The sequence below is a fragment of the Glycine max genome, chromosome 7 (genome assembly GCF_000004515.6).
Source record: "Glycine max cultivar Williams 82 chromosome 7, Glycine_max_v4.0, whole genome shotgun sequence".
NCBI lineage: Eukaryota > Viridiplantae > Streptophyta > Magnoliopsida > Fabales > Fabaceae > Glycine > Glycine max.
In genome coordinates this window covers 9,614,550-9,627,943 of record NC_038243.2, presented here as the reverse complement: position 1 = coordinate 9,627,943, position 13,394 = coordinate 9,614,550, and the positions used below count along the sequence as shown (strand labels likewise).

Here is a 13,394-nt window from a genome sequence, read left to right as displayed (position 1 = left end):
TTTATAAACTGATACCAAGTATAATTAGAAATAGTACGAAAGTAGAATTAACATTGTGTTAGACCAAATAAGGCCATAAGCCAAAACGGAAATGATTATAAATTCATAATCATAGTTGTAAAAGGAAAATGTTACCGAAAAAGAGGGTAGCCTTTACTCTGTATTTCATTGCTCTGTTTTTTATGAGTGTTCAAACAAATGAATCGGCATTAACTAAAAGGAACTAATATAAAAAAGAACCAACAGTACCTTTCATGGTTCTCGTGGGTAAGGTGCTTAATAGGGTTTTCCCTAACACAATTTCGTGAGTGGACCAATCTAAGCCTCCTTAGACCATTGACCCCTTTATTATTCTGCTTAGCAATAACTTCTATATTAGCAACTATATGACACACAAAATTAAGATAACATAGGAATAGGGGTGTGATAAAAATGGTAAAGAAACTTTTATCTTTTAACCTCCTAGGACTAAGTTGTGTGGTAAACAAATTTGAGCTCAGACACTGAAAGGATTACGCAACTTTAATGTTATGTTTAGATGAGAAGAAATAATTCAACAAAAAAGTATAGATAATCATGTAGTTGTTTTGTTTTATTAAGGAAAAAGTAAAAAAAAAAAAAAAGTAAAAAAAAGTCAAGATTCTTATATTTTCGTATCAATGAATTTGTTCTTTTAAATAACATTTGGATTTTGTCTTAGTTGATTATTTACGAAAATAAAAATATCTAAAAATTAGGAACTAAATTCACATATATTTTAAAATTTAAGTATTAAATTTATTAATATGAAAATAAAAAAATCCTAATGGCATTGATAAAAATATAATTTTCTCAAATTTAAATCTTATTGTTATTACTCATTATATATATATATATATATATATATATATATATATATATATATATATATATATATATATATATATATATATATAATCCAATTCTTTTATATTTTTTTACTTTAAACTTTTTCCTTCCTTGGTTAAGCCATGTCATGCAGTCCAAAATTAAGAGACTTAGTAAGCAAGTGATCGAATATAATTAGTGTTAAATTTAATTTTTGGCAAAAATAATGTTTTATTAAATTTTATTTATTTATTTTTTTGCTGAATTTCAGATTAATGAGAATATTTTTTTCTGGTAAACCGATTGTTAAAAAAAATTAACGGAAGTAGCATATTTATCTCAGTTGAAATGCAATTTTAATTTCTACTAAAAAGAAAAGAGTAACATGCATATAGGTAGAGAGAAAGAATGAGAGAGAAATTAAATTTCTGATATAGAAATGATAACAAAAGGATCATGCGTTGAAGTCAATGATGGTGGCCACTCAGATGAGCAGAGAATGAACGTAAAAGCAGCTGGGAAACACTGATTAACATGTCAATCAGTCATAAATAAAATTCAAAACCCTAAACACCATGCTTAGTTGCACGCACTGCAACGGGTTTTTCTGTTTCTTAAGACCTTTAAAAAATGGAATGCACGCATTTCATTTCTTTATTTCACCCTACTATAAACTCCTCTCTCTTACTCCCCAAAAAACAAGAAATAATTAAATGAATATGAATATTCTAAAAATATTAATTAATATTTATCTTATTTTTATTAAAGAAAAGAGATGATTAATTAATATTCATCAAAAAATTAAAAGGAATTTTTTTTATTAAGATGTACCAAATCATATTAGTTATGATTTTTTTTATATACTTTTCTATAATCTTCCCATAAATATCTTTATTTTTTAGTTTCTTAATCAATTTTTCAAAAATACTTTTTTTAGCAAGACCCTAAAAGCAATTCACCTGTTTCCAAAAATTTCGTGACCTTCAATACTTTAATTGGCTAATAACTCGAATGGTTGCCTAACACACCACGTTTACATTAGAATAACGACATTCCCATATCATCCCTTATTGGAGCTTGTGATGGATATGAAGAAAAGAGAAAGATAAGAAAATGAGAAATATAACAAGTGATAATAAGAAATAAAATTTAAAAAGTAGTCCTAAATAAAATAAACAATAATTTCTTCTCAAATAAGTATCTCTTATTTTCACATATTATATATATATATACATAACACTAATAAAACTAAGCACACATCTTTCATGTATGTAGATGAAACCACATGCTCTGAACCATGGAATATACAGATATTTTGCAGACACGAGTGAATTATATTTGCAATATAGATATAGTTGGTAATTACTATTATTATTATTTTTTTAGCTGCTTAATTTTCTCAAGTTCTTTAATTTATCACATTTACATTGCGTTTGGATAGAGAATTTTAACTGAGAAAAGTAATTGATTAGAAAATTTAAATTTTTTTAATCTAAAATTCATTGTTTGGATGTTTTTTAAGAAGAATTTAAATTTTTAAAATTTTAAAATAGAATTTTAAACAATTAAAAATGTAAAATTTTAATTTCCTTTAAAAGATGAGAAATTAAAATTCTCTTCTTGATAGAAGAACCTTCTAAAATGTTTGTGTATTTCCTTTATAACTTTCATCATCTCTTCTACTTGAAAGTTCCTGAAATCTTATTCTCGAACTCATGACTTTTTTCTCATGTCGATGATCCTCTTCTTCAAGAAACAACGTTTGAGCTTGCAGAGCGTCGATCGGGCGTAGGGGACACATAAAACTGCATCTGTCAGGGGACCAGTCGTTGCTGCCTATCACGTGGTGGTGCTCGTCGGTGCGGAGGGTTTGAGTCATGTCTTGCGTCATTGACTGAATGGTATGGTCGGTATGGTGTTGTACATCGTCGTGTCCCGGTTTCCTTGTGACTTCCCATACCGCATCAATATCCTTTTTTTTTTAACACACCAATCATATATTTTCTTCTTTTTACATTCATTTTCTTTCACCCTTATAATTTTTTTTATTGAAACACACAATTTTAAAAATAAAATTTTTAATTAAAATATTTAAAATTCTTAAAATTTAAAATATTTCAGAATTTTAAATTTTTTTTATCCAAACACACTCTTAATAAATAGGAAGGGAATTAAAATCAATGAGACAAATAATCAAGGAAGCAGATTTGCAGACATGTTTTTGCCGTGGTTGTTAGGAGATTCGGTTGTAGATAAGGAAACCAACCTTTTGGGAAAGAGAGAAGCAAAGATAAAATGCTACACGTAAATCTCCTTTCATACGACCAAGGGTTTAAAATGGCATTGGCATAGAGAGATGATTAAAGCATATTTGTGTGGATTCACAGGATTTCAAACACATTATTCGATGCTGATTTTAATTAAGATTTTGTAAAAGATGCTTTAGAACTGCCAATTCAATTTTATCTGACAACAAAAACTTAACTAAGTTCCTTTTATAATTAGAAGTGTATTTAGTTAATAAATTAATTAAATGTCTCCTCTAAATAAACTTAATTAAATGTCCATTTATCTCATGAGAGTATATGTATTGAGATAAACTAAAAAAAATCTATTGAATTGTAGTAAAGTATTTAGTGAAATATGTTGAAAAGAACTTTCAAGTATCATAAGTTATTTTTATAAAATTAAATATGATCTTTTATAAACTCAAAAGCTTACGGAAGATATGTGTAAGCAAAAAAAATAAAAATAAAAATAATCTAAAACTGGTAGCAGAAAGGAAGAGGAAGAGACAGAAAACAAAAAGACAAGGAACAAAGTTTTAAATTACCTTCATATCTTGGGTTAATCCCAAACTTTTGCTTTCTCATCATAGACATGATTACTTGATTTAATGCATTTTTACTTTAATTTTAACCTTTATAGAACATTTAATCGTTTACTAAGAAAAATGTACAACATCATTTGCAGAATATCTTTAGTCCTTTTTTTACTATTTAGTGGGCTATTTTTGTTTTTTGATCTCGCCTCTTTCTTTTCTTTTCTTTTCATTGTACCCAAAAAAGGATATTTTTTTTGTATTTTTTTTTTGAAAAAATATAAATTATATTAAACTCAAAATGATACAATGATAAATGGGGCATATTTCACAGCTAGAAAAAATCAAAAATCTCTCTAATATAAGAATATCTATATCAAGATGTTAAAACAAATATAACAGGTGCGCTTATTTATATATAAGAAACTTAATCTTACTAATAAACTTTATTACTGAAAATTGATAATCTTCCAAAATCAACTTTAATATCTTTAATTCAACGTAAAGAGATAGATTTTTCCCGTGTGCAAGATTATCTATTTGTATTTATTTCATTGTTTAAAAGGGACTTCTGTGTGTGTGGGTGGGGGGTTCTACTCATTGTTATATATTAATAAAATCGAAATAATAATGTTATAATAATAATTATACACTTCTTTTTTTTTCTTTATCTTCCTATATATCATGTTATTTATCTTATTATATTTTTTGTCTTTCCCTCTTATCTCTCTCTTTATTTAAAAATCATTGTAAATAAATTGTTGTAAAAATAGTACTAGTATTATTCAAACCGAAATGCTTAGATGTAAATTAAACTGACATGCTTGCTACTGTTTTCTTTCGGTTCTTTTTTTGCGTTCACAATAAGTACTATTATTCATTAGACATAATTAGTTTGTGATAAGATTTGAATCTTCTAATGAAGGAAATACTATAAGAATATAGTTTAATTTAGATACATTATGAGTCTAAAAATTTTAGATTAGCCATCAACTAATTAGACAATTGTCTAATATTTTATACAGTAATTATTACAAAATTAACATTTATTATTTATTAGTCTGGTGATTGCATTTCAGAAAAATCTATAACATTTCTAACTACTAATATCTGGCTTTAACAGTGGTTGTTTACTACAACTTCCTCTCTAAAACACACTTTATCATTATTTTTACTAAAATACATGAAACGAAAGGCTATGCTATTATAAGGTCATCATGTCAAAAACCCTACCAAAAACTTATAGATGGAGAAATGGAATCATTAGTACACAGTAGTAACCGGTATTTTCAGATTACTAGTGATCTACATATTTTAATGTTTGTTTTATGGTTTTCAAATTGTACAAATTAAGAGCTGATTTTTATAAAACTACATTATGATCATCTTACCAAGTTTGAGAACATAGACCTAAATGTGATATCTAGAACACATTTTAGTGGCTCTCCAAAAACCTTGTCACTAAAAAGCTTTGTTTGGATTGATGGTAGGAGATGGAATGAAATGAGATAGAAGTGGAAATGTAAGTCATTCTATGTTTAAATCTTATAGATTAAGAGGAACACATTTAAAAAGAATGGAATGAGATCCATTCTACTCCATTATTTATAGTCATTTTTCTTCCCATCAATTTGGAAAGAATGTGGTGGAGCAAAAAAAAAATCATATTATTTTATCCTTATTATATTTGCTCAAACACTACATATTTTGGATTGATATAGGCTCTGTCCTTCACTATCAAAATGGATACACTCACAGCTATGTGGTGACAGTGCACTAACAAAACCTATTCTCTTTAGCAGAAAACTACAAGCATATGTTTTATACACACATATGCCCATGTAACGCGGTTGTCTTCAAAGAATAATAGTGCACGAAACATATTTTGAGTATATAAAATCAAGTATATCTACAGCAAAAGAAAGATAATTTTTGCTATGAAAGGAGGTTAGAACTAGGCAAATATATCCATAAGGGTATATTCATGAGAATCATGGAACATCTTTGGCAATATGGGAATGGGAGGCGAAAGATTTTAACAATTGATGGCTATTCGTGTATTTCCTTAGAAGCAGTAAATATTTTTTAAAAAATTCTTACATAATATTATTTGGAATGTATGACATAAGATAAATAAAAATACAAACTATTTTAAAAGTAAGCGTAATATGAGAATTAAAGTTATAACTCCTTTTTTTAAAACAATGAAATAAAATATTTGCTCTATTTTATCATAAAATATTTAAATAATTGAATGACATTTTTATTTCATTCCATTTCAATTCATTTTGTTCTATTATGTTCTTATCCACTTTTTTTTATCACCAATACAAGGGAATTTTTTTGTGCACCCAATGTTTTTCTTGTACATCTAATACTTTTTTATTTGCCAAAATTATCCCTATTAATAAATGGATTTGTAAACCATAAGAGACTTACAAATTCATAATTAGTTTACAGATTCGTAATTCTTAAGAGGCTTACTTGTAATCTGTATGTTCATAGCAATTCGTACGTACATATTACAATTTTTTTTAAATGTTTTATAAATTAATTTAAAATTAATGGTCCATGCATGATTTGAATATGTGACTTCGCATTATTAACACGATGCTCTAACAGACTAAGCTAATAGATATTATGTTATAAAATAATTAATGTCATCATATATAACACTAAAATTTCTAATGTATATTTAATGTACATGATAAATTTTGTGACAATTAATTTTGATCTAATAATTAATTTGTTTACATAAAGATAGGTTTCATAAAAATTATATATGTAAAAAAATTAATTATTAGATCAAAATTAACTGTCACAAAATTTACTATGTAAATTTACATGTGCGCTAAATATACATTATAAATTTTAGTGTTATATATGACTATATTAATTATTTAATAATATAATTGACCTATTAGTTTAGTTGATTAGAGCGTCGTGCTAATAAATATGAAAGTCATAGGTTTGAATCCTGGATGAGTAATTAATTTTAAATTAATTTGTAGAAAAACAAAAAAAAATTATAATCCGTACATACGGATTGCCAATTCGTATACAAATTACAAGTAAGCCTCTTACGGATTACGAATCTGTAAGCTTACTCTTACAGATTACGAATCCGTAAGTCTCTTATGGATTACGAGTCTATTTATTAGCAGGGGTAATTTTGAAAAAAAACGAAAAAGTATTGGGGGTACAAGAAAAACACAGGGTGCATAAAGAAGTTCCCCCAGTTCAAACATAGGGTTCTAGGAATATATGGTTAGGCCCAGTCTGGTGAAGCCACTCGTTGGGCTAAAGAGCCATTCAAGATACGCTAGAGTCACCTGACCCTACACCCTACAGTATTCCATATGCCTCAAAGTAAAAGATTTCACCTTAGTATCATGCAATGTTGGATATATATCCAGAAAATTATGGACAATTTTCCGCCAAGAGATAAACCCTCCTACTGAATCCATATCCAGAAAATATAGTGTTTAATGTAAGGGGTTTCTTAGGCATATTGACAGTTCCTGATCGAGTATAGGAAATTTTTTATTAGGATAAACTATACCCATTTTAGATATCTCAATGCCTCAAAATCGATTTTCAGTGTTCACCTTGTATATGGCACTGAAATTTAGGACTATAACATATATTAAATGCTGTAAGAGCAAGGGTAATTTCTTGTTCATGGACATACATTCTCACTTATAGACTACTCACATGAAATTGGGATTATGACATTCACACATTAACAAAGGATAATCTACAAAAAAATAGTACAGAATTTCAGAGAATGAGGAGGCCACTTCAAAATATCAAATAACCCTCCATATGTACATTTAAAGTTCTTTTCCGTGCCATTCCAAGTTCTATTGGAAGATATTTTCCAAACTTACCAAAAGGTTATTTATTGGTGTTAACCAAAGAAATGCTGGTGAGAAGTAAATTTGTTTTTGAGCTGATATTATCAGTAAAATAGTTGCTGTACCATCACCATGCAGGTGCCAACTGTTTGAAAGCTTCTTGGATGTCTTGGGAAAGGTTAAAGTTATGGATTAGAGAAAGAGGCTTGTGACACACAAACACAGAACATTTCACACATGGTTTTTCTTTCCAAAATCCTAGATAATAATTGAAACACCAATATTTTTTTAAAATAAAAAATAGCAAGAGATTGCTCACATCAATCAAAATTGACGTAAGATCATTTTTATCCATACTGGCTAGACGGGAAAAACAATTAAAAATGAGAAATTTGAATATTAGTTTAAATTATAGGCACGTGTAAAATTATTATATCATTAATTAATTAGAAATCGTGATAAGCGTAATTTTTTTTTATCAAAAAGTCAATACACTTATCAAATATAAGAATTTATGAATAGATGAAATTATAAAAATCTTTACACCATCAATAAATAGATTGTTAACTCTTTAAAGATTTGTGAAAGGTATGGTGCAAACTGCAGACTCAGTTAAAAGTAGCACTCAATGGAAATCATTTATGTCTCTCCTCTTTGAATACATATAATTCCTTCTCATGAGAGTTTTATACAGTACATATTGTTGTAGTTTTATCTTTCATCCCATTTACAAATCAAATACGACATGAAATTAAAACTTAAATCAAGATGCAAACCACTGTCCTTTCAATTTTTATTAGGAAAGTAATATGTACACCTTATTCATATGTGGGTGAGAATAATTTAAACCACTTAACTTAAATACAGTCTCAAGTGAAACAAATTTACAATCAAATGATGACAAAGATGATGCAGTTACAGTTTGATCCAGAGTGGAGGTATGCAGACATTACTCTTTTTATCATCTTATGAAGCGTAGGCGACATGCATATTTCACCCAGGATATGAAACCAAATCAATGCGTCAATCCCCTTCCAAAACACACCGAGACCAAAAGGTAAATTTTTAAACATGAAAAATTAAAAGTTCTAAACTGTACTAATGCATCACAAACCGGGTATAAATACAAGTTCAGTTAGTTCCCCAACAAGTCTTAGATAAACCTGACCTTAGGTAGTACAAGGCAAAAGCCAGCTTATATGCATGAAGTTGTTAATACACAAGCACCCCATAAGATCATATATCATATACCCTTAGAACCAGGAAGATCAATCCACTGCAATTGGATTTCCACTTCACCACATTCCACATTTTGCAATCTAAGGATCATATCTTGGACAACCTTGCCATTGCTATAAGTTATGCAGCTCTCGTCAACCAGGCAATTATGCTTGCTTGGTTGTATTCTTGTGACTACAGTACCATTTGCAAGGCCAGTTAAGTTCATCTTCAAGGCTTCTATAAAGGGCAAGATGTCAAATTCTGCATCTCCCATTTTGTCATCTTTGCTAAAAGTGTCATGATCATACACAGTCTGCAATCAGAAAGGATCATCAACCAATGAGCAGTCTAATTATGATGAACCAAAATTGATGTGTCCTAACATCATATATTAGAGAAAAAATTACCTACCTTTGAGGATTGCAAACAGGATTTTACTTTCCAAGGCATTGCAAATGAAATGATAAAATGTAATCAAAACAGAGCAATTCATGAAGTTACTACTATCACTACTAAATCACAGATAGTCCAAAAATGTTCAGGTGTGTTGTGTAGATTGTGAACTCATTCTCACTTTTGTTCTCATGAAAATAACTCGTTTTTCCCAAGTATAGAGGCAAGAAAAAACATGATTAACTTCTAATATTAACAACTTGTCTCACCAACCCTAAACAGAAAGGAAAAAAAAAATCTACATCAGCCTCTTTTAACAGAACAAAAGTTTTACAAACTAGAAAAAGACATTAACCAATTCAGTCACTTACCAGTTTAACTTTGTGATTCGGATTTATAACAGAAAGAGTAAGGTCTTCATTCCACTCAGGATTCACATCCTTTTTAATCACACGAGTCTTTAGTTTCTGCAAAAAAGAAAAAAGGGGGGTTCATCAATCATCATTGTTCATAATTAGACAAGATCTACCAGGACATAAATATTGCATTTAAAATGCTTCAATCACTGTAATTAAGAACTAGTGATGACAATAACACATACCCCCATGTCATCATCATCATGCAAGTCAAACATCAATTAAAACATGACACAAATTAAGGACTTTTCATCCACCCCAACTCTAGAAATTAAAACATGATAACCAAAAATATTACATTTTAAAAATAAAAATAGAAAGATGAAGAAGGAAACCTGGCGGTACATCTTGATGACAACATAGGGGTCGCTGCTTCGAACATCACGAACGGCAAGGTTGACACCACGCTTCACGCGAACCCTCAAAAGGCCAAGCAGGTTCTCCATCAGAGACTTTGGTGTTGAATCTGATTCCTCCATTTCTTTTGTTTAAATACTTTCTGCAAAATAACCAACACATCCAAATATATTATATTAAATTATAAATTAATTATTTAATTTAATCTGTGGTCATATGTTGTTAATTCTAAAATGAAATGGCAAGAAGAAAAAGGGGAACGTGCAAGTGGGGCCCACCAGAAATGGGATATTGGTTCTGGAAGAAGAAAGAGAAACCTTAATAACACAGGTACAAGGAGAAGGAGAAGGAGAATGTGATCTTTGATTTGTATTTTGTTTTGTTTTTGTGTTCGTTTTTTTTGCATGTGGGAATGAGAGGTAACGGCTGCTTTGGTTTGGTTTTCTTTAACTTTCAAACAATTCGATTGGATGATGGATATGACATCACACCAACCAAAGCGTCCTGCATTAACCGTCTAGTTTATTCTAGGTTTAAGTAATGTAATTTAGTATTTTTTTTATCCTTAAAAAGATTATTTTATTCATTTAGAATGTAATTTTTTTAAAAAAAATTTCTTAGTACATTTTAGATACTGTTTCTCACTATTTAAAATATGTTTTTTATTATTTAAAGTGTTATTTAAAATATTTTAAGGATGAAAAATAAAACAAACATATTTTGTAAGAATTAAAATAAAAAATACTAAATTACATAGATAAAAAATATATTTAAATATTTATTTTATTTTTCTTAATATCAATTTTTTTAAATGTCAATTTCAGATTTTGAATGTAACTATGATTTATTATCGGAAACACAGATATTGTGTATCCACATTTCTAATTCGCTATTACATATTATTGCGTTAAAGTTTTTGCATTATAACAATTTCTCCTATTATATATTTTAGTTGAATGTGTATTCAGAATGCATGTTTATGTATAAATAATATTTTTACTAATTATGACTCTTTGTTAATTATGGTAGCATGGTATGTAATATATGATCTTTTGTTTATTATTCCAAATTTTAAAAAAAAAATAAAAAAATGAGTTATTACACTTAAATGCATTTTCATTCTAATCACCTTTATTTTTAAAGTAAATAGTTATTTTTATCCCTAAATCTATCGTTCACTACCAAATGTGTTCTTAAATTATGAAAATACACAATTTAGTCTTTAAAAGTGTAAAAAGTGCGACCGATCGATTAGATTGGACGAAAAATGACAATAGGATACTATGTTTAGACGTAAATACCACTAATTTTTTGTTGGACAAAAATGTCAATATTTTTTTTTGGAGGAAAATGTCAGTCATTTTTTTTAACTTAAATGTCAGTACGTAGCATTCAACCAAAATATCAATAAGTTATCATGAAAAATGTAGTAATTTTCAATGGACCTAAATATTATTTTTTTTATATTAGACTAATTTGTTAGACACGAAATTTCGTTTCATTTAAGGATAAAATATAATTTTAGGATAATTTTTTTTCTTTTTTTTATCTTTACAAGCATAACATTATAATAATCATATAAAAAATATATTGACAATCATAATTTAAAACAAACATAATAATAACAATAATATTAATTATCAACCATAAGTTGTCTGTCATAATAGAAATTATCCAAAATAAACATTGCAATAGTATATTAATCATTACAAATTTTTTCAACTTATAATAATTAGTCACAATCTATTATAAATAAAAGATAAATATATCTCATATTTTACTTCTTCAAATCTTGACTATTTTATTAACGACAGACGAAAGTTAATAACTGGATATATTTGTTGTACTTTTTACACTTTCGGAAATTAAATTTTGTATTTTCATATTTCAAGAACATATTTGTCAATGAATTACAAATCCAGAGATAAAAATGACTATTTACCTAAAAAGACGTGATTAAAATGAAAATACATTTAAATGTAATAACTCATTTTTCTATTTTTTAAAAATTTGGAATAATAAACAAAAGATCATACATGCGATGCAATCTTATGTGGTAACATAAAGTACAATTAGAATAAGTTTCACCCTTTATATATATATATATATGAACCTTCACCTTGTAGTTGGTAATGGAAAATGACCACCTTACATGTCAAAGCTACAAATTCAAATATAATTTACCAAAGCCAATTACTAATGAATCCTTTTGCCTGTCTTTTAGAAATTTGTCTATGTGCATGTATATATATATAGTCCCTAGCTATTAAGAAAAAGAAATGAACTTTTGATAACCGGGATGATCTTCACTTGCATCATCATCGATCTGAGTTACTTCTAAATGATTCTAATTGTATCTAATTAAGATGGTTTAGATGCCTGCAACTTTGCAAGAATATTAATCAACAAATTTATAGATTCATATGATACACGTATGTCTAGAGACACATACGAATGAAAATGAGTGAAATGTAGTTAAACTATATGCTGACTTTGGAAAATAAAGTTTCTTGCATATTTGCTCTTAAAACCTTGTAATTATTCTTCATAGGACTGAAGCCTGAAGCAAAATACAAATTAAAGTGGCAAATAATGAAAGAAACATGTAATTTGAAACAAAGTTATACCAATCATACAACTTCAAGAAATTGAAAACAACACGTACAATGGAAAATCCTTTAAACTGGCAGGTATTATGTAACAGGTTTTTATCAACAACGTACTCCAAGACAAATGAAGGTGCATTTGCTTAGACATATATTCATTCTACCACTCACTGTAGCCAGTTTGTAATGTGGCTTCCTAATTCACTTGCATCTCATGAATATGGAAAATGGATTTTCCACTTGATTTTGTGTTTCCCTCAAAAACTACACCCCAAATGGCTTTTCTTTTGATTTCAAACTAAATTTATTATCCACATCTTCCCGTACACTTCCTCTCATTAACAATGAAATATAGGGGGAAACACACACAAAAGATAGCCTAAATAGTCAATAGACATGACTTCTCTAAAGAAAAAATTAACCATGAACTAAAGGAAGAGTTTGTAGTTACCATAGCATTGGAATAGATATACAAAATAATTAAATAGTCCCCACCTAAATTTAAGACATGATTCCTTACCTCAGTCACGGTGGTTTTCACTGAATTTTTAGACATGGTTAGGCTTCCATTTGGATTTCATCGTTCTCTGCAATGTCTAAATTGATAAGATAGAGAGAAAGCAATTCACAACATAGGAATTTATAATGAGTACACAGGAGATTTCCCTACAACTAACCCAGAAATCTTGATGCAAACATGTACAGATCAAAGCTGAACGTATATGGGTACCATTTTATTTTAAAATTTTAAGAATCAAGTTGTCTAAATATTAGTCCATAAGCAGTTCATATTGATGGAGATACTGAGTGCAAACAAAATAAGAATGCATTCCACTCAATAGAGACATGGGTGTCATCATTTGCAAAAGTAAGTTGG

The 13,394-nt window shown here is 28.3% G+C and overlaps 1 protein-coding gene across 3 annotated transcripts; it reads right to left on the bottom strand.

Moving 5' to 3' along the window:
- Positions 1–8,603: 8,603 nt before the first annotated feature.
- LOC100779437 (protein C2-DOMAIN ABA-RELATED 4) lies at positions 8,604–13,280 on the bottom strand. Of its 3 annotated transcripts, XM_041016978.1 has the most exons (5): positions 13,195–13,280; positions 13,038–13,104; positions 9,890–10,053; positions 9,510–9,605; positions 8,604–9,058 (listed from the first exon to the last, which is right to left on the bottom strand). In XM_041016978.1, the coding sequence occupies exons 3-5, from the start codon at positions 10,031–10,033 to the stop codon at positions 8,768–8,770; spliced, it is 531 nt and encodes a 176-aa protein (XP_040872912.1). In that variant the 5' UTR covers positions 10,034–10,053; positions 13,038–13,104; positions 13,195–13,280; the 3' UTR covers positions 8,604–8,767. The 3 variants fall into 3 exon arrangements, with proteins under 3 accessions (XP_040872912.1, XP_014633389.1, XP_003528987.1); XM_014777903.3 differs by lacking the exon at positions 13,195–13,280 and having other exon boundaries at positions 13,038–13,187; XM_003528939.5 differs by lacking the exons at positions 13,038–13,104; positions 13,195–13,280 and adding an exon at positions 10,190–10,354.
- Positions 13,281–13,394: the final 114 nt, after the last annotated feature.

Bases quoted from the DNA above. Each gene is read 5' to 3' on its own strand.
- LOC100779437 (XM_041016978.1), bottom strand. From the start codon at position 10,033: ATGGAGGAATCAGATTCAACACCAAAGTCTCTGATGGAGAACCTGCTT. The intron at 9,606-9,889 runs GTTTCCTTCTTC...TCTTTTTTGCAG, and splicing joins TCATCAAGATGTACCGCCAG to AAACTAAAGACTCGTGTGAT. The intron at 9,059-9,509 runs GTAAGTGACTGA...TTCTGATTGCAG, and splicing joins CGAATCACAAAGTTAAACTG to ACTGTGTATGATCATGACAC.